This window comes from Euleptes europaea, chromosome 15, assembly GCF_029931775.1.
Source record: "Euleptes europaea isolate rEulEur1 chromosome 15, rEulEur1.hap1, whole genome shotgun sequence".
Lineage (NCBI taxonomy): Eukaryota > Metazoa > Chordata > Lepidosauria > Squamata > Sphaerodactylidae > Euleptes > Euleptes europaea.
This window is the reverse complement of record NC_079326.1, coordinates 51,859,422-51,882,803: the sequence shown is the minus strand read 5'-3', so window position 1 is coordinate 51,882,803 and position 23,382 is coordinate 51,859,422. Positions and strand designations below refer to the sequence as shown.

General features: G+C 44.1%; 1 protein-coding gene across 1 annotated transcript in view; it reads left to right on the top strand.

Annotated features, from left to right (window-relative positions):
- The first annotated feature begins 7,890 nt into the window (after nt 1–7,890).
- The window catches only part of SPATS2L (spermatogenesis associated serine rich 2 like), a 33,971-nt gene continuing 18,479 nt past the window's right edge, over nt 7,891–23,382 (top strand). Inside the window, exons 1-4 of the mRNA XM_056861305.1 lie at nt 7,891–7,948; nt 14,665–14,773; nt 18,128–18,177; nt 20,068–20,308. Of these exons, the coding sequence (XP_056717283.1) occupies nt 7,910–7,948; nt 14,665–14,773; nt 18,128–18,177; nt 20,068–20,308 (439 nt within the window). The 5' untranslated portion in view covers nt 7,891–7,909. The remainder of the gene's footprint in view (nt 7,949–14,664; nt 14,774–18,127; nt 18,178–20,067; nt 20,309–23,382) is intronic.

Here is a 23,382-nt window from a genome sequence, read left to right as displayed (position 1 = left end):
GAGTGTGACCCTCTTTGGGACTGCACTAGCAGACGCCTGGCAAGATGGGCAGAGAGATGTCACAGAAATCCTTTTTCTTTCTTTATAGAGAAGATAAACATACTGGAGAGAGGGGAAGGGGAAACCTTGATTCTTGATGGTCATGTTTTGTTTTGGGGGCAAGGGAGCATTGTCCCTGGTGATCCCGCAGTGGTCTCACCAGCCCAGATCTGCACTGGGGGGAGGGCAGTGGCTGCCTTGGCTAACTGGTGAGCTGGATAATAGCTCTCAAAGGGCCGGATCTGGCCTCTGGGCCGCATGTTTGACACCCCTGCTCTAGCCCTTTGATAAGTCCCGCAGGGCCCTGGTTTCATTTGACAGAGCATCCCACCAGGCTAGGGCCAGAGCTGAAAAGGCTCCTGCCCTCATTGAGGACTCCCAGATATTTTGAGAGGCATACCAAGAGAGGGGTATACCTAATACAAATTTGCTCAGGTTGAGCATGGTGTAGTGGTTAAGAGTGGTGGTTTGGAGCAGTGGACTGTAATCTGGTGAGTCGGGTTTGTTTCCCCACTCCTCCACATGAAGTCTGCTGGGTGACCTTGAGCTAGTCACAGCTCTCTTAGGGCTCTCTCAGCCCCACCTACCTTACTGTTGTGGGGAGGAGAAGGGAAGGTGATCGTAAGCCGGTTTGATTCTTCCTTAAGTGGTAGAGAAAGTCGGCTTATAAAAACCAACTCTTCTTCTAAATTTTGCATCTGGCTCCTAGAACCAAAGAAAAGTTGTCAATGCCTTCATTACAAGTTACATGAAATTCTGAGATTCTGCTCAATATGAATTGGAAAGGGGCATCAAATTCATTCATACCATTCTTTGCTACCTATCTTATGGTACAAGTGACGTGGAAGATCCCACATTTATTTGAATGTCTCCCTGGCCATCTGAGAAAGAATCACCTTACCAGCAGGTGGATGTCTCTGTTTATTTGTACCTTCTACCGGCAATGCTAGGGTTATACAAAACTGAGCCCTGCTCCTAAACTCCACCAAGATGCAGTTATTGAGGAGAGATATTCTACCTTAATAATCTGTACAACTTTAGCCCGGATGGTCAATGGCATCTCGAAAGGGGTATATATAAAGATTTTACACTGAAATGCAACTAGTCAATTTTTTCATATGTCCAAAACTGGTTGAGTGAGATGGTAACTGAGTAATTTCTGAGCCAGTACTGTTTCTGAGCCAGTGACTCAAAGTACTGGAGTATTTACCAGAAGGCTTAAAGTTGTTACTACTTTGTTGTTTTTATTACCAATCTCATCAGATTTTTTTGCCCTCATGATGGAAAATTCCCATGCTTGGTGGTATAATCTATTTGGAGCCAGAAGCTCATGAAAATGACTTATGTTGATTCATTTTTATTTACAGTATTTGGATTTAAACAAAGTGTTTTAAAAGGGTCTTTTAATGGTGAGTTTAAGCCCTCGAGACTGGCTAAAAATACAGCGAAAGAACCACCGGCTCAAATCTCAATCCCAGCATCACAGTAGACATAATTAATCACAAGCAACAAGCAGTTTGAAAACTTGAATCTCCCACTAGACCTCCAGCATTTTCATCTCCTTTTAAATGGGGAAGTTTAGTCTGTGCTTAATTAGAAAACAGCTCCTTCCAGTTCATCGTGGTGTAGTGGTTAAGAGCTGTGGTTTGGAGTGGTGGAGTCTGATTTGGAGAACCGGGTTTGATTCCCCACTCCTCCGCATGAGGGGCGGAGGCTAATCTGGTGAACTGGATTTGTTTCCCCACCTCGTACACATGAAGCCAGCTGGGTGACCTTGGGTAAGTTACAGCTCTCTTGAAGCTCTCTCAGCCCCACCTACCTCACAGGGTGTCTGTTGTGGGGAGGGGAAGGGAAGGAGATTGTAAGCCGGTTTGAGTCTCCCTTAAGTGGTAGAGAAAGTAAGCATATAAAAACCAACTCTTCTTCTTCTTCAGTTCCAGACTGGGGAATTCATATCAAAACATAAACACGATTAAAATTTAAAGGGCACGGAGCCAGGATTTTCAGTTTCAGCTTCGTCTAGCTTGTGTTGTGGTTTGTTTAGTTTTTAGCTACAAATCCAAATTACTATAGCTCAACGTTGCCATAATAAATACCATATAAATTAATTGGTTGTGACTTTCCAGGCGTATCTAAAGCAGTAATCCTATACATGCTTGCAAGAGAGTAAGCCCCGGTGAATTCATTTGGGTTTACTTCTAATAAATATTCTTCAGATTGGGCAACACATCTGCAGTTCTCAGCATAATTATTTAGAAATAAATCTTTTCAAATAAAATGGAAATTATTTACAAGTAATCATTGGTAGGACTGGGTTGCATGGCTGTTCCCAGACATTAGCTTCTCCAAAGATTGCAGTGCAAATCAGGATATGAAATATCAGGCATCTCCATGAAGAGGATACTCGTTGTTATAGGAATGGGGTTTGAAACTACCACTGTTGGTTTTATGCAGTGGTCGCTGTGATATCTGTGTGGATCCTGTACTGTGTTTGGACTAGCGGTGATCAGCATGTAAGAACACAGGCAGCCCATTCCTAAGGGGGGGAGTAGATCTGCGGTGGCTGGGAACGGAGCAGCTGCACCACCTCCACAGAAGCTTCCTGGCTGCTGAAAATAAAATAAAAGCACAGTAAAAAATGAAAAGGGGAAATGAAAACAGCAAGGCTAGGGCCACCAAAAATGGTGGTGTAGCCTTGCTGCAGCTCAAGGGGGCTTTTCCAGGTCCAAAGGAGTTAGGACGCTGCTTCTCCCATGCCAGCACGGGCTCCCGCTTCCAGGATTTTGCTGCCGGCATGGCAGCGGCGGTAGCGGAGCCCCATGCAGCGATGTGGTTTCCTGGCCCCAGTGTGTTTGCCCCCTTGCTGGCGTAGGTACTTTATTCCATGATAATGTGGCACCTACGCCAGCGCAGGGTCCTGCCAGCTCCTAAAGAGCTTCAGCCCCCCCACTTCAGGATTGCAGCCTAAAGAATGATATGTAAAAGCAACTTAGAGAAAACGTCTGAAGCCACAAAACCAAATATGTCGACACCAGACAAAGTAAGCTTTGACTCATGATAACTTATACTCGCGGGGCGGTGGGGGGGGGGGGAATTAGTCCTTAAGCTGCTGATAGACATGAATTTTGTTCCTAGAAAGTTAATTATACTTAGCTACATTTTTTTAAAAACCCATGTAAATGTTGCATTGACACATTTTTCCTATTTTTAATCATAATCAAGAATATAAAAAACAGTGATTACAATTTTCTCATATGTATGACTTATCTGGTGGACCCAAAACAGTACACCCTGTCTTTGAACTATATCTTCACTTCTGTATTTAGTTGAACATTCTTTCCATTCGCAGATACTTCTCACCCCTGGTCCCCAACATGTATTATTCATTGATATGGGTTAGAATGGTTCTAATCTCTCTCTCGCGCTCTGTGTGTGTTCTGTCACAGCTGACTTATAGAGAACCCTTAGGGTTTTCAAGGCAAGAGACATTCAGAAGTGGTTTGCCATTGATTGCCTCCGTGTGGGCTGAGAGAGTTCTGAGAGAACTGTGACTGACACTCAGCAGGCTTCATGTGGAGGAGAGGGGACTCAAACCCGGTTCTCCAGAGTAGAAGCTGCCACTCTTGACCACTACACCACGCTGACTCTCAGTTCTAATCTACTGAAGGCCATATTAGACTGATACTCCTTGTTCTTTGCCCCTGCTCAAGGTTATTCTATTCTGGGTCTGTGGAGTATCTATTTGGCATGTTTCGTCGAGTCTAATTCTGGCCTGTAGAAGCATCATGATCTGTTTGGTCAAGACCAGCAACTCTTCCCCCGTATTACCAGCTATACCTGTGACAAAATGCTGTCAGATCATTACAGAAAGGTCTGTAAGGAAACAAAACGATGAAAGAGCATGCATTACAGCTGAAATGAAATCTCAGCGTAACTCAGTGTATAATCCTAGTTAATCACAGCCCACAGGCAAGTGGTCTCAGACTAAGTTCACCCCATAGGTGATCAGAAGCTATCTGGCGAGGAGGAGAGAGGTGTCCTACAATTAAACCAATTAAATCCATTAAATTAAACTCTTCTCTACTTAAGGATAGATGGACTCACATTCTAGCTGTGACTGAAGAAATGAGCTGTGACTCACGAAAGCTCAAACCCTGCCAGAAACTTTGTTAGTCTTGAAGGTGCCACTGGACTCTTTTCTGCTGCTACAGACAGACTAACACAGCTACTCATTGAGATCTACAATTAAACAAGGCCATGAAATATGGCCAGGAAACAAGAACAAAGAGTAATATCTGCAGGACCGAGGACAGCTCCCAGGTGGCAGACAATTTGCTCCCTAAAAATCTGGAACCAGATAATGAGGACACCAATAAGAAACCTACTAAGCAGTTTACATAGTGTTTTTTAAAAAGATGCCACACGCATGCAGACTCACAGTCACAAAGAGGGAGGAATTAGGGAATGGTAATGTGATATTTGAAGAGCCCCATGGCACAGAGTGGTAAGCTGCAGTACTGCAGTTGAAGCTCTGCTCACGACCTGAGTTCGACTCCCGACGGAGGTTGGTTTCAGGTAGCCGGCTCAAGGTTGACTCAGCCTGCCATCCTTCTGAGGTTGGTAAAATGAGCACCCAGCTTGCTGGGGGTAAAGGGAAGATGACTGGGGAAGGCACTGGCAAACCACCCCATAAACAAAGTCTGCCTAGTAAACATTGGGATGTGACGTCACCCCATGGGTCAGGAATGACCCGGTCCTTGCGCAGGGGACCTTTACCTTTACCTTTAATGTGATATTAAAGACTGGGCTCTTGTACCAGTCCGGTTGCCAATCCCAAGTTTTCCTTTCTGTGGGGAATAGAAATCTAGCACTTAGTTGTTATACAATTTTCTGCTAGATTCATCAGCATCTTTGGAGAGTTGGGGCAGAGTTGTTAACATGGCAGTTCAGCTTCATGGCTGTTTAGGCAGTGGTTAAGAACTGTGGTTTGGTGGGCTCTAATCTGGAGAACCGGGTTTGATTCCCCACTCCTCCACATGAGTGGTGGACACAAATCTGGTTAACTGGGTTGGTTTCCCCATTCCTACACATGAAGCCAGCTGGGTGACTTTGGGCTAGTCACAGAGCTCTCTCAGCCCCACCTACTTCACAGGGTGTCTGTTGTGGGGAGGGGAAGGGAAGATGAATGTAAGCCAGTTTGATTCTCCCTTAAATGGTAGAGAAAGGCGCCATATAAAAACCAACTTTTCTTCTTCTTATACAAGTTCTTGGCTTGTTCTGTAATGGCCATGGATCCTTGTTCTGTAATGGCCATGGGGGTTTCTTTGGTACTGGGTTCCATACCTGGCTCTTCTACAGACCGAATTGCAGGAGCACAGTAGGCCACAAGCTCCTTGCTGATTCCTAAAAGGATCCAGGAAACGCGGGGGAAACGTTCGGGGAGAGCGAGGTAACCTCTGAAGGTCGGAAAATGCATGCACAGTCAGAAAAAAACCCCAAAGTAGTGTGTGTGTGTGTGTGTGTGTGTGTGTGTGTGTGTGTTTGGGGGGGTGATCACAAGGGAAACAGCCATGCATAAAAGGCCAGAATGTCCCCAAAAAATGATAGTAGGGTCACCTGAAGCTGCAAGCAACTTTAACAGTGCATTCCTGACCTTCGGGGACGAAAGTCCTCAGAAGGCCAGGAAGGGGCTGCACCGGCGAACCCCTTATGCCATGCAGGATGGCACAGCTGCCAGCGGGGAGGCCTGGACGCTGGCCTCCCAGTGCTGCCATGGCAGCGCTGCCCCAGGACGCTGGCTGGTCCTTCTGCCAGTGTCCCACCGTCATAAAGTCCCATGCCGGCGTTCCAGGGGGCGGAGCTGCCTGAATTCTTTCCACAAGCGATGACAAAAACATGACAATGAACATTTCTATGCTTGCATCTGAAAGATAACCATAAATGTGCTTTCTTCCTTACGATTCCCTTTAGCCTGTAAATTACACCACAGTTGTACATCTTATTTTTCTGGTATCGAAATAGCTAGTTTTCACCTCGGCGAATGCCGCTGTGTTTTAGTTCTGTGAGAAAAGAGAGGTCACCGTGCCTTTTATATGGGAGAGAAAATCCTCATCAGACAGGAAAGCTTTCTATAGCCTTTGCTGGAGCATGGCTGTTATGTGAAACCTGCTCCGTTTTGCAAGGCTGGGATGTAAACTTTGAATGAGAGAATATACAGTCCGAATGATTAAAGCCAACCTGCCCCCCTCTCTTGTCTGCGCCTACATAAGAAATCAATAGAAAGCTTTTTCTTTTGTCAGGAAACATGTGCTTAGAAACCAGCCTTGGAAGGTGAGGCCCTGTTTAAATAAGAGAACCTTCCTTCTCCTCCCTTTCTGGTTTTTCTTCCTTGCTTTCTTTCTCTCTATGGACAAGGCTGAGCATGAAGTGACATTTCGGAATCGGAAACGTGGATGAGATGCCACAAAAGGAAGGCAAAGCACTGAAGCTGACATTCAAGCTCGACAAAGCTTTTCTCTGCAGACTTTCTATACATACCCCGTGTTCACTGTATTTAGTATTCAGAGTTTGACTTAACTGGAATGATATACCTCCTCCTCTTTCAGAGGAAACTTTAGCTAAAGATCTTCCATAGCTGCCTGCTTTCTCCATGCTGTCAAAGGCCCTTTACAGGCTATTTATAGAGCATGATAATGCTGCACCTTTCATAAGAAATTCAGTTACAGTGCTGATCTTTTCTGCTTTACTCTGAGACCCTCCTCTCATGAAACCCTGGAGAGCCGCTGCCAATCAGATTAGTCAGTGCTGACCTTGATAGACCCAGGGTCTGACTATCAAATGTACTGCATTACATTTTTAATGACAATCATATCTGTATAATTAACTGTTCAGAAATGCAGCTTCTGTTAAACTAACTTCCTGATTTATGACATTGTTTGGAAACTAAAGCTGCAGATACAGTTGCCGGGTTACTATTCGGAGACTTCTTTATACCTTTAATTAAGGGGGAAGATCTGAGGGAAATTAGCCTCACAGTTCTTAGGATCTAACTCATTGATGACAGTGTATAAAAGAGAACAGGTCGCTTACCTGTAAGGAGGATGTTCTTTGAGAGATCATCTGTGCATTCACAGTAAGGGGCACTTGAGAAGAAGAAGAAGAAGAGTTGGTTTTTATATGCCGATTTTCGCTACCTTTTAAGAAGAATCAAACCACTTTACAATCTCCTTCCTTCCTCTCCCCACAACAGATACCTTGTGAGGTAGGTGAGGCTGAGAGAGTTTGGAGAGAACTGTGACTGGCCCAAGGTCACCCAGCAGGCTTCATGTGGAGGAGTGGGAAAAGCAACCTGGTTCACCAGATTAGAGTCCGCCACTAATGCGAAGGAGTGGGGAATCAAACCCGGTTCTCCAGAAACCACAGTATCCTGAAATGCGTTTTCTTGCTAGGGTTGCTAAAAGATCAGGAAAAAACTGACCCAGCCTGTGTGTTTAACAGCACTCTCATATGCAGAAATCTGCAAACGTATCTTCTCACTGCACTGTCATTATAATATCTGCTGTTCAAGTGTAAACTGGTTTTTAAAAAATCAGCAATCTTGTTTCGTGCTAGTATTTAGGATTGCACTTGCTGTTTGCACTTACAGCTTAACATTGACTAAATTTAAATACATTTTCATATTTGATAGACATGATTGTTTATACAATTCATATTTGATAGACATGATTGTTTATAGAAATTAAAGAATTTAAGAAACTGTTTATCAGAGGGGATTCGTTTTCTTGTGAACACAATGCATTGGTTTGTTTGTTTAATGGTGGTATTTGTTTGTTTGTTTTGTCTTTCAGCTGTTATTCACAGAGATACCGAAATGGCAGGAATCAGTTCACAAGCAAACATCAAGGAAAAGGTAGGATCTCTTAATTATGATGCTGTGCTGTATATACATTGCTCGTAAGTCCAGATCCTGTAGATTTGTAATACTGACCTATTATACTGACCAATGCTGGATATCTTTGATCAGCGCCTCCCAGTATTGACTTAAAATATAGGGCTAGTTGGGAGAGCCAGCATGGTGTAGTGGTTAAGAGTGGTGTACTCAAATCTGGAGAACCGGGTTTGATTCCCCACTCTTCCACCTGAGCGGTGGACTCTAATCTGGTGAACTAGGTTGGTTTCCCCACTCCTCCACATGAATCTGCTGGGTGACCTTGGGCCAGTCACAGTTCTCTCCAAACTCACTCAGCCCACACGGAGGCAGGCAATGGCAAACCACCTCCGAATATCTCTTGCCTTGAAAACCCTATGGAGTCTCCATAAGTCGACTGTGACTTGATGGCACACACACATACAGCTGGGAGATTGAACTCTACTCCACATCCCTGCCTTAGAAAAGAACAGTTAAATCTATTGTTTAGTACCAATGATCAGTCATTGTCACTTGTATCTAATTCAGTCTCCCTTACCATTTTATGGCCCCAATTGATAATAAAAAGTTCAAAATTGCCTGAACCCTAAAGGGAGTAACCGCAACTACTGACTTGTTGTTAGAGTTGCCAGCTGGCCGGGAGAAAAATATCTTGGCCCTTTAACAGCGACTTAATGCATTGTTGTTTACCAGGTGATGTTGTTGACTTCCATGCTATGAAAAGCTTCAGCTGCCCATTTCCCCGCATTAAGCCTTTATTAAAAAGGCAGGACATTTTTCTCAATGCTTGTTGGCAACCCTACTTGTTGTCTATATCATATATTGCTTTAGTACTTTCCCTTCAATGCACCTTTTAAAAGATTGGTATAATTATTCTTCCCCTGACCTGGATAGCCCCAGGCTAGCCTGATCTCTTTAGATCTCCAAAGCTAGAAGAGAGCCAGCATGGCGAAGTAGTTAAGAGTGGCGAACTCCAATCTGGAGAACTAGGTTTGATTCCCCACTCCTCAACATGAAGTCTGCTGGGTGACTTTGGGCTAGTCACAGTTCTAGAGCTCTCTCAGCCCCACCTACCTCACAGGGTGTCTGTTGTGGGGAGAGCTGTTGTGGGGAGAGGAAGGGAAGGTGATTCTAAGCCATTTTGAGACTCCTTAAAGGTAGCGAAAAGCAGGATATGAAAAACAACTCTTCTTCTTCTAAGCAGAGTCGCCCTGGCTAGTATTTGGATGGGAGACCTCCAAGGAACACCAGGGGCATGACATGGAGGCAGGCAATGGAAAACCACCTCTGAAGGTCTCCTGCCTTGAAAGGTAACCATAGTGGCCAAAAAAGTTACTACTTTAGCCCAGACATCAGACACTCAATCAGTGTTATCAATACTTGTAAATAGGGATGATGCACCAGGGGGCGGGGGTCTTTACAAAGACCTAATTAGCCTGGGGGAGTATCATTAAACCAGGGTCCTTCTCTGATTTCAGTTGATTTATAATTCATCCAATCTCATCTACAGTAGCAGGTCATTCAGCAGAAGAACTAGTTACCCATTTCCTTGCTGGGGAAAATGTACGTATATATTATTGGAACGGTGGCTTTTTTCCCATTGTAGCCATTGAGAGTAGATCCAGGATGTTGAAAGAATTCTGTTAACCAAGCATGTACAGATAACTACAATATGTTTTAATGGCTGTATGGTATTACTGAAAGAGCCCAGTTGACTGCATAATACAATTCCATGTCCCATCAATACCTGTGATTTTTGCTCTGAATTTTAGCGACTGAAATCTGGCGCTCTTGCTTGCAGAAACAAGACACATGAATCACTGCCCTCCCTCTGTCTGTATAGTTCATGCATTTAGAATCATCTGAGCAGCTAATTCTTGTCTCATGTTTACTCAGGAGTCTGCCTCACTGATTTCAGGCTGAACTCACTCCACGTATGTGTGAATAATTTGCAGCCCAGTATTTATTATCACTGCATTACATTTTTAATCGGCCTCTCCTTCAGGGGGCTCCGGACAGTCATTGTGGCACTCCCCGCCTCAGTTTTATCCTGGTCTGTGGCCATGCAGTGAGCTTTGTAGTTGAGTGTGGATTTGAATCTGGTCTTTCCAGTCTATTCCAGCCCTCTGACCACTATACCACACACCTAAAAAGGGATATTGCAGAGCTTGAGAAGGTGCAGAAAAGAGCAACCAAAATGATCAGGGGATTAGAGCAACGGCCGTACGAGGAGCTGTTAGAACGCTTAGGGCTGTTTAGCTTGGAAAGAAAGCGGTTAAGGGATGACATGATAGAGGTCTATAAAGACCAGCTGTCTGTTCACACAGTGGCCAACCAGGTGCCTCTAGGAAGCCCACAAGCAAGACGACTGCAGCAGCATTCTGCCTGTGTTCCAAAGCACCTAATATATTAGGCATCTGATTCTGGAGATAATAGGTATTCATCATGACTAGTATCTGTTTTAACTAGTAGCCATGAATACCCCTCTCCTCCGTAAACATGTCCACTCCCCTCTTAAAGCCTTCCAAATTGGCAGCCATCACCACATCCTGGGGCAGGGAGTTCCACAATTTAACTATGCGTTGTGTAAAGAAATACCGTACTTCCTTTTATCTGTTTTGAATCTGTCACCCTCCAGCTTCAAAAGATGACCCCACATTCTGGTATTATGAGAGAAGGAGAAAAGCTTCTCCCTGTCCACACTCTCCATACCATGCATCATTTTATAGACCTCCTTATAGAGGTCTTTCACATCACCTACTTGCCTAGTCCCTTTAACTGGAGATGCTGGGGATTGAACCCGGGACCTTCTGCATTCCAAGCAGATGCTCTACCACTGAGCCACAGTTTGAACCCTTTTGAATTTTCAGTCTAGACCCTGCAGATTTTGTTCAAAGTTAACGCAAATGAGCAAGAAACACAAGGACATGATTTATGGTTCGCTGGCATGGCTTTCCGGTGCAAAATGTATTGAAAAACCCACAGCGGCCTGAACTCTAGACTGCTAGAAAGATTAGGTCAAACCCTTGTCAATGTAAATCCACACTCCTATCCACAACTGTGATGAGAGATTGTAGAATAAACAACTTATGAAGAAACACGGGTGATAAACCTTTATTATTTTTATTTCTCCTGACAGTTATAGAACACTTAGCAAGAAGACCATGTAACATGCAATCTCAGGTCTGACCTGAGTAATCAGCTTTGTCCCTTATTGTTATGCCCGCTCCTGGTCCTTTATTTCATTTCTAACCACCCCTCCATCCTTTGCTCTGGTTATCCTGCTGTGACGAACCAAGGGTTCATCTTTGAGAGAAGCTCAGAGAAAGGTAGTGGGCAGAGCTAAGGGGCTCACTCTCTCTGTTCTGAAGAAAGGAATCAAATTCTGATTTTGGTACCCTGCGTGTTCAGGAGCTGTGTTGGACTCTGGGAACCTGAGGGTTCAGATTTTGTGAAACAAATCCTGGGGAGTGACAGGCAGAAATTGGGAGGAAAAGGGCCCTTTTTCAGGTCACTAAGAGGAAATAGGCTCTGGGAAGGAAATATTCCAAATACAGCGTGTTGTTTAGGGATAACTGCCACAGAGGTGGGGTATATCCATAGTGAGAAATGGATGAGAGATTTGAGGAGAAGTCTCCATACTTCTGTGTTTCTCTAGGGGAGAGAGATTGTATGGTCTCCACTTTCCCTGTTAGCTAGGCAGCAGAGTCTGAATAGAATAGAAACATCTATAAGAAGTTTTGGTAACTGAACTGAATTTGTGAACTGTAATTCTGTACCATCTAAGATCTATGCCTTCTCTGAAGCAGAACTTATAAAATTAGCTCTGGTACTATGCTCTGTTCCTAACTACAGTTACCCCTCCAAAACCATCCCTTGTACAGGGTTTAATAAATCTCTTGTTTCTTGGTTCTTGTGGGTTATCCGGGCTGTGTGACCGTGGTCTTGGTATTTTCTTTCCTGACGTTTCGCCAGCAGCTGTGGCCGGCATCTTCAGAGGAGTAACACTGAAGGACAGTGTCTCTCAGTGTCAAGTGTGTAGGAAGAGTAATATATAGTCAGAAAGGGGTTGGGTTTGAGCTGAATCATTGTCCTGCAAAAAGTATCAAAGGTAATGTGCTAATCATTGTCCTGTACCACACTCTCATTAGCACATTATCTTGATACTTACAGGACAATGATTAGCACATTACCTTTGATACTTTTTGCAGGACAATGATTCAGCTCAAACCCAACCTTTTTCTGACTATATATTACTCTTCCTACACACTTGACACTGAGAGGCACTGTCCTTCAGTGTTACTGATGCCTGCCACAGCTGCTGGTGAAACGTCAGGAAAGAAAATACCAAGACCACGGTCACACAGCCCGGATAACCTACAAGAACCAATGAACTCTGACCGTGAAAGCCTTCGACAATACTCTTGTTTCTTGTTTGTTAACTTGAAATAAGCCTCTGGTGTCTCATTTCTTCTTAGGTAAAATAAGTAAAGGGGACTAAGAAAGAGAAAAAATAAAAACTCCCAACATTTTGACAAGCGGTCTCTCTCTCCCTCAGCACAAACACACGGTGGATCGTGATACCTGCCTTTTCGGGGGGGGGGGATTTCCAAGGAATTCTGAGCTGTAGGTAATTGAAGAGCATATCCTGAGGTTTCCTATGGAGGTCACAGGAGGTCTTACAGGGATATCCTACCTAAATCTGTAACTGTGCACCTATATAGCGTTCTAGGAGAAGCATAATTGCAGCCAGCAGTTAGACAGCTGAACAGAAGCCGCAAAATGGGAGCCAGGGCGCATCTAATTTTGTTGGAATGTACAACACGAAATTACGGCTCCATCAAACTCGAAATGTCAAAAGCATCTCTAGGCTGGCACCATGTTTAGATATTCACAGCTGCGCTGGTACACAATTGCCTGGAACCAGTTGCGGCTTAACAAGCAGCCTACAGGACACGTATAAATGGAAATGTCAGCATCAATTTTGGTTGGGTGGGAAGCGGGGAAGTTAGTTATTTCCAAGAGAGAGCACACTGCAGCTAAGATCAACATGGAGGAATCCGTTGCAAAAAGGGATGCAGCTAATTTTCATTTATTATTTGCATGTTTTAAAGATTTTGGTAAATTAACGCAGCAGACAGCATTTCTGCAATGCTTCTACCCTGCAATTATTGTACGTAATATTGCAGAAGTAAACCCCTGGAAAATCTCATTTTAGAACAGTACACTTGGCACCTTATTGCACAATCCAATCAGCCTCTCTCCAGTTTAAAAAAAAATTAAGCACAGTTTTATGCTTTTTATAGGGAATAGAAGAAAAAAGGAGGGGTTAGTACAAACAGTAAATCTCCATCGACTTCAAACACTAAATTGGCAAAGACCTCAAAACGCTGGTCTAGTTGAAAAGCTTAATGAATTATGACTAGTAATTGACATAGATGTAGTCTGAGTTCTCTACACTTCCAAATCAAGGTTTGTCTGAGGTGTAGCCTTGTTTTCAGAAATCATTCCCCTAGGCAAAATAATATTTTTCTAGTTAATTGAGCCCCTATAGAATCACTCAGCCTTTGTGTCCTTAATAGAGGGGTAAAACACCACGTACCATTCAAGGGATTTAGGCTAAGATAAGGTAAAGGGGGAACATTTGTGAATACAGCTCCAACATAGTATTGTGGAGAAGAATAGAGGTTGCGTGCAAATGTGTAAACAAGGTAAGGAAGCTGAAAGATTTTTTTTAGAAGTCCATTGAGCCAGGAACAGAGTGCCAGATTTTTTGTGTGTTTGACTTAGGACTTTGCAATTGCAAATGGAAGCAAAATATGTTCCCACTTATTCTGATTATCAGCCTTCAAAAACTGCTTCTGCAGATGGCATAGGGGATTACCGCACTTGTATTCCAAACGATGTATTAAGAGTTTGAAAATGTTATAAAAAATACTGTTCGCACTTTCTGTGTATTCCCACCGACGTATTAAGAGTTTGAAAACATTATAAAAATACTGTTCGCACTTTGTTTGGCCCCTTTAGCTGTGAAGACGTCTTCCAATCATTTATAAGCCGTGGCATCCAAAAACCCTTTTAAAGCAATGTTTTTTATAATATTTTCAAACTCTTAATACATCGCTGGGAATACAAAGTGCGGTAACCCCCATAGTTAAGATGATCTGGTTACTCTGCGCAAACTTGCTAGCCATTTGAACCTTCCAGGACATTCAGTTGCTGATTTAAGAGTAGCAGTTCTCTTACAAAGGGATTTCAAAGGGAGATTAGAGGGATGGCTGAATTACAACTAATAATGAAGGTCAAGACTATGCATTCTCAGGGACTTAATAGAGATCTGGGATTCCTGTCCCATTACCAATGCTGATTTTTCCATGCCTACTACCCCTCTGCATATCACACCTAATCCAATCATGCCTGCTAATGTCATTTACTTGCTTTTTACATTTACATTGCCATTGTGTGTTTAAGTCACTCTTCTCTACTTAAGGATAGATGGACTCACATTCTAGCTGTATCTGAAGAAGTGAGCTGTGGCTCACGAAAGCTCAATACCCTGCCAGAAATGTTGTTAGTCTTTAAGATGCTACTGGACTCTGGCTCTTTTCTATTGCTAGCCATATGTATACAGTACCTGGTAGTTTTGCAGTAGCATTTTCTGCGTTTTAATTCGCCTGTGCTGATTTCTCTCTTTATAGATCAACGCAGTGCGGTCCATTGTTCCTAACAAAAGCAACAATGAAATTGTGCTTGTACTACAGCAGTTTGATAACAACGTAGACAAAGCAGTGCAAGCTTTTATGGACGGTATGTAACTTTTACGAAGAGAAAATAACGCTAAGCCCCAGATGGCTTATTTTCTGTGTAAGTCTGTAGTTCTCAAACTTTAGGAAGTAGGACTCATTTCTAAACTTATTCTACTTTCCAGGGATCATTTGTGAAGGAATTTTGCACTGCTTTTCCCTTCCAGTGTGGTGTAGTGGTTAAGAGCGGTGGTTTGGAGCGGTGGAGTCTTATCTGAAGAACCGGGTTTGATTCCCCACTCCTCCACATGAGTGGTGGAGGCTAATCTGGTGAACTGGATTTGTTTCCCCACTCCAACACACGAAGCCAGCTGGGTGATCTTGGGCTAGTCACTCTCTCTCAGCCTCACCTGCCTAACAGGGTGTCTGTTGTGGGGAGAGGAAGGGAAGGTGATTGTAAGCTGGTTTGATTCTCCTTTAAGTGGTAGAGAAAGTAGGCATATAAAAACCAACTCTTCTTCCCCAACTTAAACAGTGAGAATCTGACTCCAGTTAACACTGGCTGAAGACGTTTATGGTGCAGTTCTTTCTTTTTTATATAGTATTTGTAAGTATATAAATGAAAGGAGCCCCATGGCGCAGAGTGGTAAGCTGCAGGACTGCAGTCAAAAGCTCTGCTCACAACCTGAGTTCGATCCCAATGGAAGTCGGTTTCAGGTAACCGGCTCAAGGTTGACTCAGCCTCTCATCCTTCCGAGGGCGGTAAAATGAGGATCCAGCTTGCTGTGGGTCAAGTGTGAGCAACTGGGGAAGGCACTGGCAAACCACCCCGTAAACATAGCTTGCCTAGTAAACATCGGGATGTGATGTCACCCCATGGGTCAGTAATGACCCAGTGTTTGCACAGGGGACTACCTTTACCTTTAAGTATATAGCATTTCATAGCCATTTTGCAGATCAAGTACAAAGGGAAACCCGAATTTGCCATCAAGCCTCTGGGAAGCTTCTGTCCCAGTTCACCTACTTCCACCTCTTCCCTCCTGGCCTAGTCACCCACCAGGCAGAAAATCACACCTGCTTTTGGGTTCTTAGAACCGATGAGCTGCTTCTGGGTTCTAATCCACAGTTTGAGGACCACTGATATATCTGAAATGAAGATTATCGACGTATCGTGCTAAAATATGATTATCCCACATTTCCCAAGGATACAATGCTGTCCTTGTTAGTTTACAGCCCATTCCTGAGCCCTGCATGGGCATGGATGGCATGGCATTGGCGCTGCCACGGCGCCTCCAAAGAGGTTTCCTAGCCGCTGCGAGTCAAAAAAAAAACACCCGAAAATGAGGGGAAATGCCCCATTGAAACAGCGATGCTGTGCCAACAGAAATCTGGTGCAGCACCTCTTTTTCTGAAGGGGGCACTCCTGGGCAGAAAGGGGTTAGGATGCTGCCTACCGGCAGCTCTGCCCCCTGGAACCCCCCCAGGAACGCCCCCCAGGACGCCGGCACGAGGACTTGCACTGGCAGGAGGCCGAGCCAGTGTCCAAGGGCCACACTGCCTCAGCAGTCCTGGGGGTAGGGGCAGGCGCACTCGAAGGGTGATGGAGTCCCCATCTTTGGAGGTCTTTAAGCAGAGGCTGGATGGCCATCTGTCGGGAGTGCGTTGACTGTGGGATCCTGTATGGCGGGGGAGGGGTGAGGCCACTGGGGATGTGGGGGGGAGGTAGTTGTTAATTTCCTGCATTGTACAGGGGGTTGGACTAGATGACCCTGGTGGTCCCTTCCAACTCTATGATTCTATGATTCTAAGTGGCACTATGCCAGTGTCCGTGCCATTTTGCACAGCTCAAGTGGCCCGGATGCCGGCATAGGGCTCTGGTTAACAAAAGTGCAAAAGTTGCAATTGTGCTGTACAATGTATAGACTATCAAAAGTTAACAGCAACTATGGCTATAAACAATGCATGCTTAAATACTAAAGGTCCTACCGAAGCCCAACAAAAAGTACATGCCACAACAATGTTATACAAATGTTACAAAATATACATTGTCTAAACATGTAAAGAATCCTATCTAACCACAAACCACAAATTGTATTCACAATAAACCCAAAGTGTTTTCTGGCGTTCTGTGTTCTACAGCAGCATCCTTCCCAGTTTTAAAGAGACAGTACACACTTTTTCAGCTAACTGCTAAACGGTTTGTGCTGTCAGCTTTCATAAAATAGTCAGCTGTAAAAATACAGCCAAAAGAAGGTTTTTTTTTTAATGCCCAACATTAGTCTTCAGTGATTGTGAAAAAACAAGTGTTTTATTTTTATTTTTTACAAATCTTCTGAAAACCCCTACAGAACCAATTTGACAGGCATTTTTTCCCCGCCCCCCAAAAATCCCACAGGAAAGTCCCTGTCATGGAAAAGTGTTTCCCTTGGGGTTGTCATTCTAGCCTCTGAAGGCCACCCAGAGAAAAGTCTATGGCAGTCACACCATTCTGCTGCATAAATCAATGCATGTGTTTAATGCTCTGTAATTAACTAGGCTCCTAAACTGCTGTCATCCAAAGTCATAGAATTATAGAGCTGGAAGGGGCCATACAGGCCATCTAGTCCAACCCCCTGCTTAACTCAGTGTCAGCCTAGAGCATCCCTGACAAGTGCTTGTCCAGCCTCTTCTTAAAGACTGCCAGTGAGGGGGAACTCACCACCTCCCTAGATAGCCAATTCCACTGCCAAATAATTTTTTTGGGGGAAATTTCCCTAATATCCAGCCGGTACCTTTCTGCTTGTAATTTCAACCCATTATTGCATTTCCTATCCTCTGCTGCCAACAGGAACAGCTCCCTGCCCTCCTCTAAGTGACAGCCCTTCAAATACTTCAAGAGAGCAACCATGTCCCCCCTCGACCTCCTCTTCTCCAGACTAAACATTCCCAGCTCCCTCAACCTTTCCTCATAGGGCTTGGTCTCCAGGCCCCTGATCATCCTCATCACTCTCCTCTGCACCCGCTTGATTCTGTCCACATCTTTTTTGAAGTGAGGCCTCCAGAACTGCTCACAGGTAGCAAACAGTGATGATTTCAAGACCAGGGCAGCCGTAGGAAACAAAATGCAAAAGACTGTGTCATATGGTGTCCTAAATCATGATTCTTCTATCTTTCCTACTCTCCGGTATGGCAGATGTAGGTTGATATGACCAGGATGCCAGTACACAGCGAGAATTAAAATTCACATATTACCAAACCAATGAACTAAAGAGAAAATCAAGTTTCCCCCTTGAACAATTAGAACACACTTGCCAAAGCAACTGTTCATTCAGTCTAGACATGGTCACCATGGAAGGGAGAAGACTATTTTATAGCTGGTGCTGCTGTTTATCATATATGAGCTCTTGTTTAAGTGTTTTTTTATCTTTCTCTATTCCAGGCAGTGCACTTCAAGTTCTAAAAGAATGGAATATGACAGGGAAAAAGAAGGTAAGGGAAAGTTAAGCTATTAAAACTGTCTTATCAGTGTAGCTTACTAAAGCACAAGTATCAGCTTGGTTGCCAGGGTTTTTTTTTCTGCTTGTTTCCTATAGTGGTGTTTAATTTGTTCCAAGCATGCCTTCGAGAGGCTTCGAAACAAATAGGTGCTTTTTTATTTTTAATCCTGCTCTTGCTGCTGCTGTCTTTGTATTCACAGGTTGAACTTGACTGTGCTGATGCAATTTTCGGAATAATTAAAATATTCATATGGAAATCATAAAATGTTTTTTTCAAAATACTGTAATCCAGGGCTCCAAAACGTGGTGCCCGCCAACACCTTTTCTGGCACCCACCAAATGTCTTTAGAAGTAGGTGGGGCCAGGTAGGGCTTTTGGCCAGCAAGGCTTCTGATTGACCATTGGAGAGTTAATTGACTGTAAAAAAAGGTAAAGGTCCCCCTGTGCAAGCACCAGGTCATTCCTGACCCATGGGGTGACGTCAAATGCCGACGTATACTAGGCAGACTTTGTTCACGGGGTGGTTTGCCAGTGCCTTCCCCAGTCATCTTCCCTTTACCCCCAGCAAGCTGGGTACTCATTTTACCGACCTCGGAAGAATGGAGGGCTGAGTCAACCTTGAGCCGGCTACCTGAAACCGACTTCCGTTGGGATCGAACTCAGATCATGAGCAGAGCTTGGGACTTCAGTACTGCAGCTTACCACTCTGCGCCACAGGGCTCTTTATTGACTGTAATTGACTGTACATATTTTTAAAAAATATCGGTTTCCTCCTCTTGTGCCTACCACAAATGAAAAGGGCACTTAGGAGCCCAACCATAATCTGACCGGATCCATTTGTTGCTTCAAAAAATACCTTCAGTGTAACAGAAAAAAGAAATAGAGAGAATTGATAAGCAATTAGCACCAGTGTAGCTTATGGTTTTCCACTACGGAAAGCACCAAATTATTGCCCTGCAGATTGCCCTGATGTTGCCAAATGGCATGTGTTCAGCAGAGCAAAATAAAACCCAGCTGAATGTAGTATCCAACTGAATATGTATACACTCCACAATTCAGTTGCTATGCAAGTTAATTGTGTGTTCCCAAAAGCACTTTGGGACAGCAGCAAAAGCACTTTGAAAGCAGCATTCCCCCTTCAAGCAAAGAGATACTTAAATGCATCAAAGGAAATTCACATTCCTAACATCTTTAGATGCATCTGAAAATCCACTCTCTCCTCACCTAGTAGGATTTTCCTCCCTTTGAAATGTGTTTTCTGCGAGGTGATCTAACACTTCCTTATTTGTGCGTGCCCTTAGTACCTACAAACTCTTCTGATATGAGAGACCATTTTGTTTATAGTTCAGAACAGCAAAATTGCCCAAATACGATTTCTTTTCTTTTTTTAATGCCATTGCTTCTTCCAGTAAAATACCTAATATTCAGGGCTGATTGCATCTTATATTTTATTCTTCACCTGCCCCCAGATGGGCCCATAATATATTACATGTTACTACATAGATTGCCCTGACCTGGATGGCCCAGGCTAGCCTGATCTCGTCAGATCTCAGAAGCTCAGCAGGGTCAGCCCTGGTTAGTATTTGGATGGGAGACCACCAAGGAAGCCCAGGGTTGCTGTGCAGAAGAAGGCACTGGCAAACCACCTCTGTTAGTCTCTTGCCATGAAAACCCCAAAAAGGGGTCGCCATAAGTCGGCTGTGACTTGACGGCACTTAACACACACACACTACATAGATTGCAGTTTACTACAAGACCTGTTACTACATAGGTTATAATTTATACTGTGGTTTGAAAATGAAAGCTTGAAGCCTGTTATTTGTGTTTTAGCATGACCATTACCTAATGATTCCTCTGCTCTTGAAAATTTTCTTCCCCGCAGAATAGCAAAAGGAAAAGAAGCAAATCTAAACAGCATCACTATGGCAAAGATATGAAAGATAAAGATGAGGAGGCAGAGAAAGTGTCTCTGGAATCCCAAGAGCTGCTCGGCTGCCATCTGAATTGCTGTGATAAGGAAGCTTTTCCCAGCAAATCTGGCAGTGGAACAGCTAAAGCGGTTCTTCAAGAGGAGAAGAACTTGGAATACAAGGTTATGGGAGAGGCAAAACCAGAAATCACAGGTTAGTGCACTTCACAAAAGGTGTGTGTTCTCCAGTGTTTTGTGACCAGGGTATTAAACAGCGTGCTGTCTTAACCAACCCACCAACCCCAGCCTTACACCACCACCAAAGCCTTTGCCTTGAGGAAAGAAGTTGGTTTTTATGTGCCGACTTAAGGAAGAATCAAACCGGCTTACAATCACCTTCCCTTCCCCTCCCCACAACAGACACCCTGTGTGGTAGGTGGGGCTGAGAGAGTTCTGACAGAACTGTGACTAGCCCAAGGTCACCCAGCAGGCTTCATGTGGAGGAGTGGGGAAACAAACCCAGTTCACCAGTTTAGAATCCGCCGCTTATGTGGAGGAGTGGGGAATCGAACCCAGTTCTCCAGATTAGAATCCACTGCTCTTAACCTCTATACCACTGTGAGCTTTTTGGAGGAATAATAATTCCATTATATCTCATCCGCCCCAGTATGTCAACCCTATGCAAAGATGGTAGATTCCTCCTCTCTAACCAGGCTGGCAATACATACCTACCCTGGGGGCTCTGTAATTAGGTGGACTGAAAAGTGTGGAAACAGACAGCTGTCATTTAGATATACTCCTAAAATGCCTGTGTAGATTTGTTTGCACATGTGAAGTTTCAAAACCTTTGGAGACGCTAGATCAGTAACTGTTGTTCTTGTCTCTAAATCTTAAGTATGCACAAAAATAAAAATACATACTTTCTTGGAAGCCTCTTTTTTCATGACTGAAGACCTTCTACACAAAATCATCTTAAAATATTTATGTTGAATAAATAACAGCCCTGAAACAAATTTCCTTGATGCTTAAAGAAGACTTTGAAGGCTCTGCCAAACCCTGGCTGGCTTACACTATCCTAGCAGAGCACAACAACTATGCATAACTCTGGTGTCATAAAGAAATCCTGCCCTAAAAGAAAAAAAAACAACCCACACCCTAGTGGTTGTGGCGTGCCAGCAGTCGACCATCCCACACAACAAAGATCCAAGATCTATTCTGGTTTTGCTGCTTCGCAAAAAAATATTTAAATACTCCAGCATCTTGATTCCTTCAAAAACTGTGCACAGCGCTGAGGTCTTATTGCAGAGAACTACAGAAGATACATTCAAGGCAGTTTACAGAGATCTGTGTGTGGGTGTAAAGTGCCGTCAAGTCGCAGCCGACTTATGGAGACCCAGTAGGATTTTCAAGGCAAGAGACTAACAGAGGTGATTTGCCATTGCCTTCCTCTGCATAGCGATGCTGGTATTCCTCCCTCCCCATTCCTCAGTGGTCTCTGGTCCAAATACTAACCAGGGCCATTCCTGCTTGTATATTGTGTATGTTAAGTGCCGTCAAGTCGCTTCCTACTCATGGCAACCCTATGAATCAATGTAGAATCATAGAGTTGGAAGGGACCACCAGGGTCATCTAGTCCAACCCCCTGCACAATGCAGGAAATTCACAACTGCCTCCCCTACACACACCCAGTGACCCCTACTCCATGTCCAGAAGATGGCCAAGATGCCGTCCCTCTCATCATCTGCCTAAGGTCATAGAATGAGCATTGCTGACAGATGGCCATCTAGCCTCTTCTTAAAAACCTCCAGGGAAGGAGAGCTTACCACCTCCTAAGGAAGTCTGTTCCACTGAGAAACCGCTCTAACTGTTAGAAAATTCTTCCTAATGTCTAGACGGAAACTCTTTTGATTTAATTTCAACCCGTTGGTTCTGGTCCGACCTTCTAGGGCAACAGAAAACAACTCGGCACCATCCTCTATATGACAGCCTTTCAAGTACCTGAAGATGGTTATCATATCCCCTCTCAGTCTTCTCTTCTTCAGGCTGTAGCTTCCTTTATTGAGTCAATCCATCTCTTGTGGGGTCTTCTTCTTTTCCTGCTGCCCTCAACTTTTCCTAGCATGATTGTCTTTCCTAGTGACTCTGGTCTTCTCCTGCTTAGCAGCTGAAATCTGATGAGATCAGGCTAGCCTGGGCCATCCAGTTGAGGGCTACAGAGATATGTATCAAACCATAAAAGCAATTAATGATCTTTGAATCCTTGATCCTTAGATCCTTTCATTTCAAAAAGGATATGGACAGAATTGAGCGGGTGCAGAGGAGAGCAACGAAGATGATCAGGGGCCTGGAGACCAAGCCCTACGACTGTTTAGCCTGGAGAAGAGGAGGTTGAGGGGGGACATGATTGCTCTCTTTAAGTATTGGAAGGGCTGTCACTTAGAGGAGGGCAGGGAGGTGTCTCTCTTGGCCGCAGAGGATAGGACTCGCCATAATGGGTTTAAATTGCAGGCGGAAAGGTACTGGATGGATATTAGGGGGGAAATTTTTTACAGTCAGAGTTGTTTGACAGTGGAATCAGCTAACTAGGGAAGAAATGGCCAAATAAATAAAATCATATAATAAATCCCAGTCTCAGGATCTGGCCCTTGGACTACATTAGATTTTGCCTATCATTGGCATATACCTGGTGAATCCAGGTGGTATAAAACCAAAATACAGGGCATAAGAACATAAGAAAGGCCCTGCTGGATCAGACCAAGGCCCATCAAGTCCAGCAGTCTGTTCACACAGTGGCCAACCAGGTGCCTCTAGGAAGCCCACAGACAATTTTCCTGCCATTATATTAGGTGCTGTGGAACGCCAGCAGGACGGTGCTGCTGCACTCGTCTTGTTTGTGGGCTTCCTAGAGGCACATGGTTGGCCACCGTAGGAACAGACTGCTGGACTTGATGGGCCTTGGTCTGATCCAGCAGGGCCTTTCTTATGTTCTTATGACCTTTCCAGGTAGATTACCTAAGAAAGGGATTCTGGTTTGTGTCAGCTTCTCTCCCCACCCCCCTTTTGAGGGTTTGAAAATAGCAAGGTGTTGAAAGAGATAAAACCAACAGCTAACAGCATCTGGCAGCTGGGGATTCAGAGAGAGATTCTTTGAGCTCATCCATTATCAGCTGGTCTGATAAATGCTCAGCCTTTTAATACACTGGAGATCAACATCTCCAGAAAGTATTTGAGCCATTCATGAAACAGACCCCAAAAATGTACTTTTCTAGCACTTGTTACACCAACAAT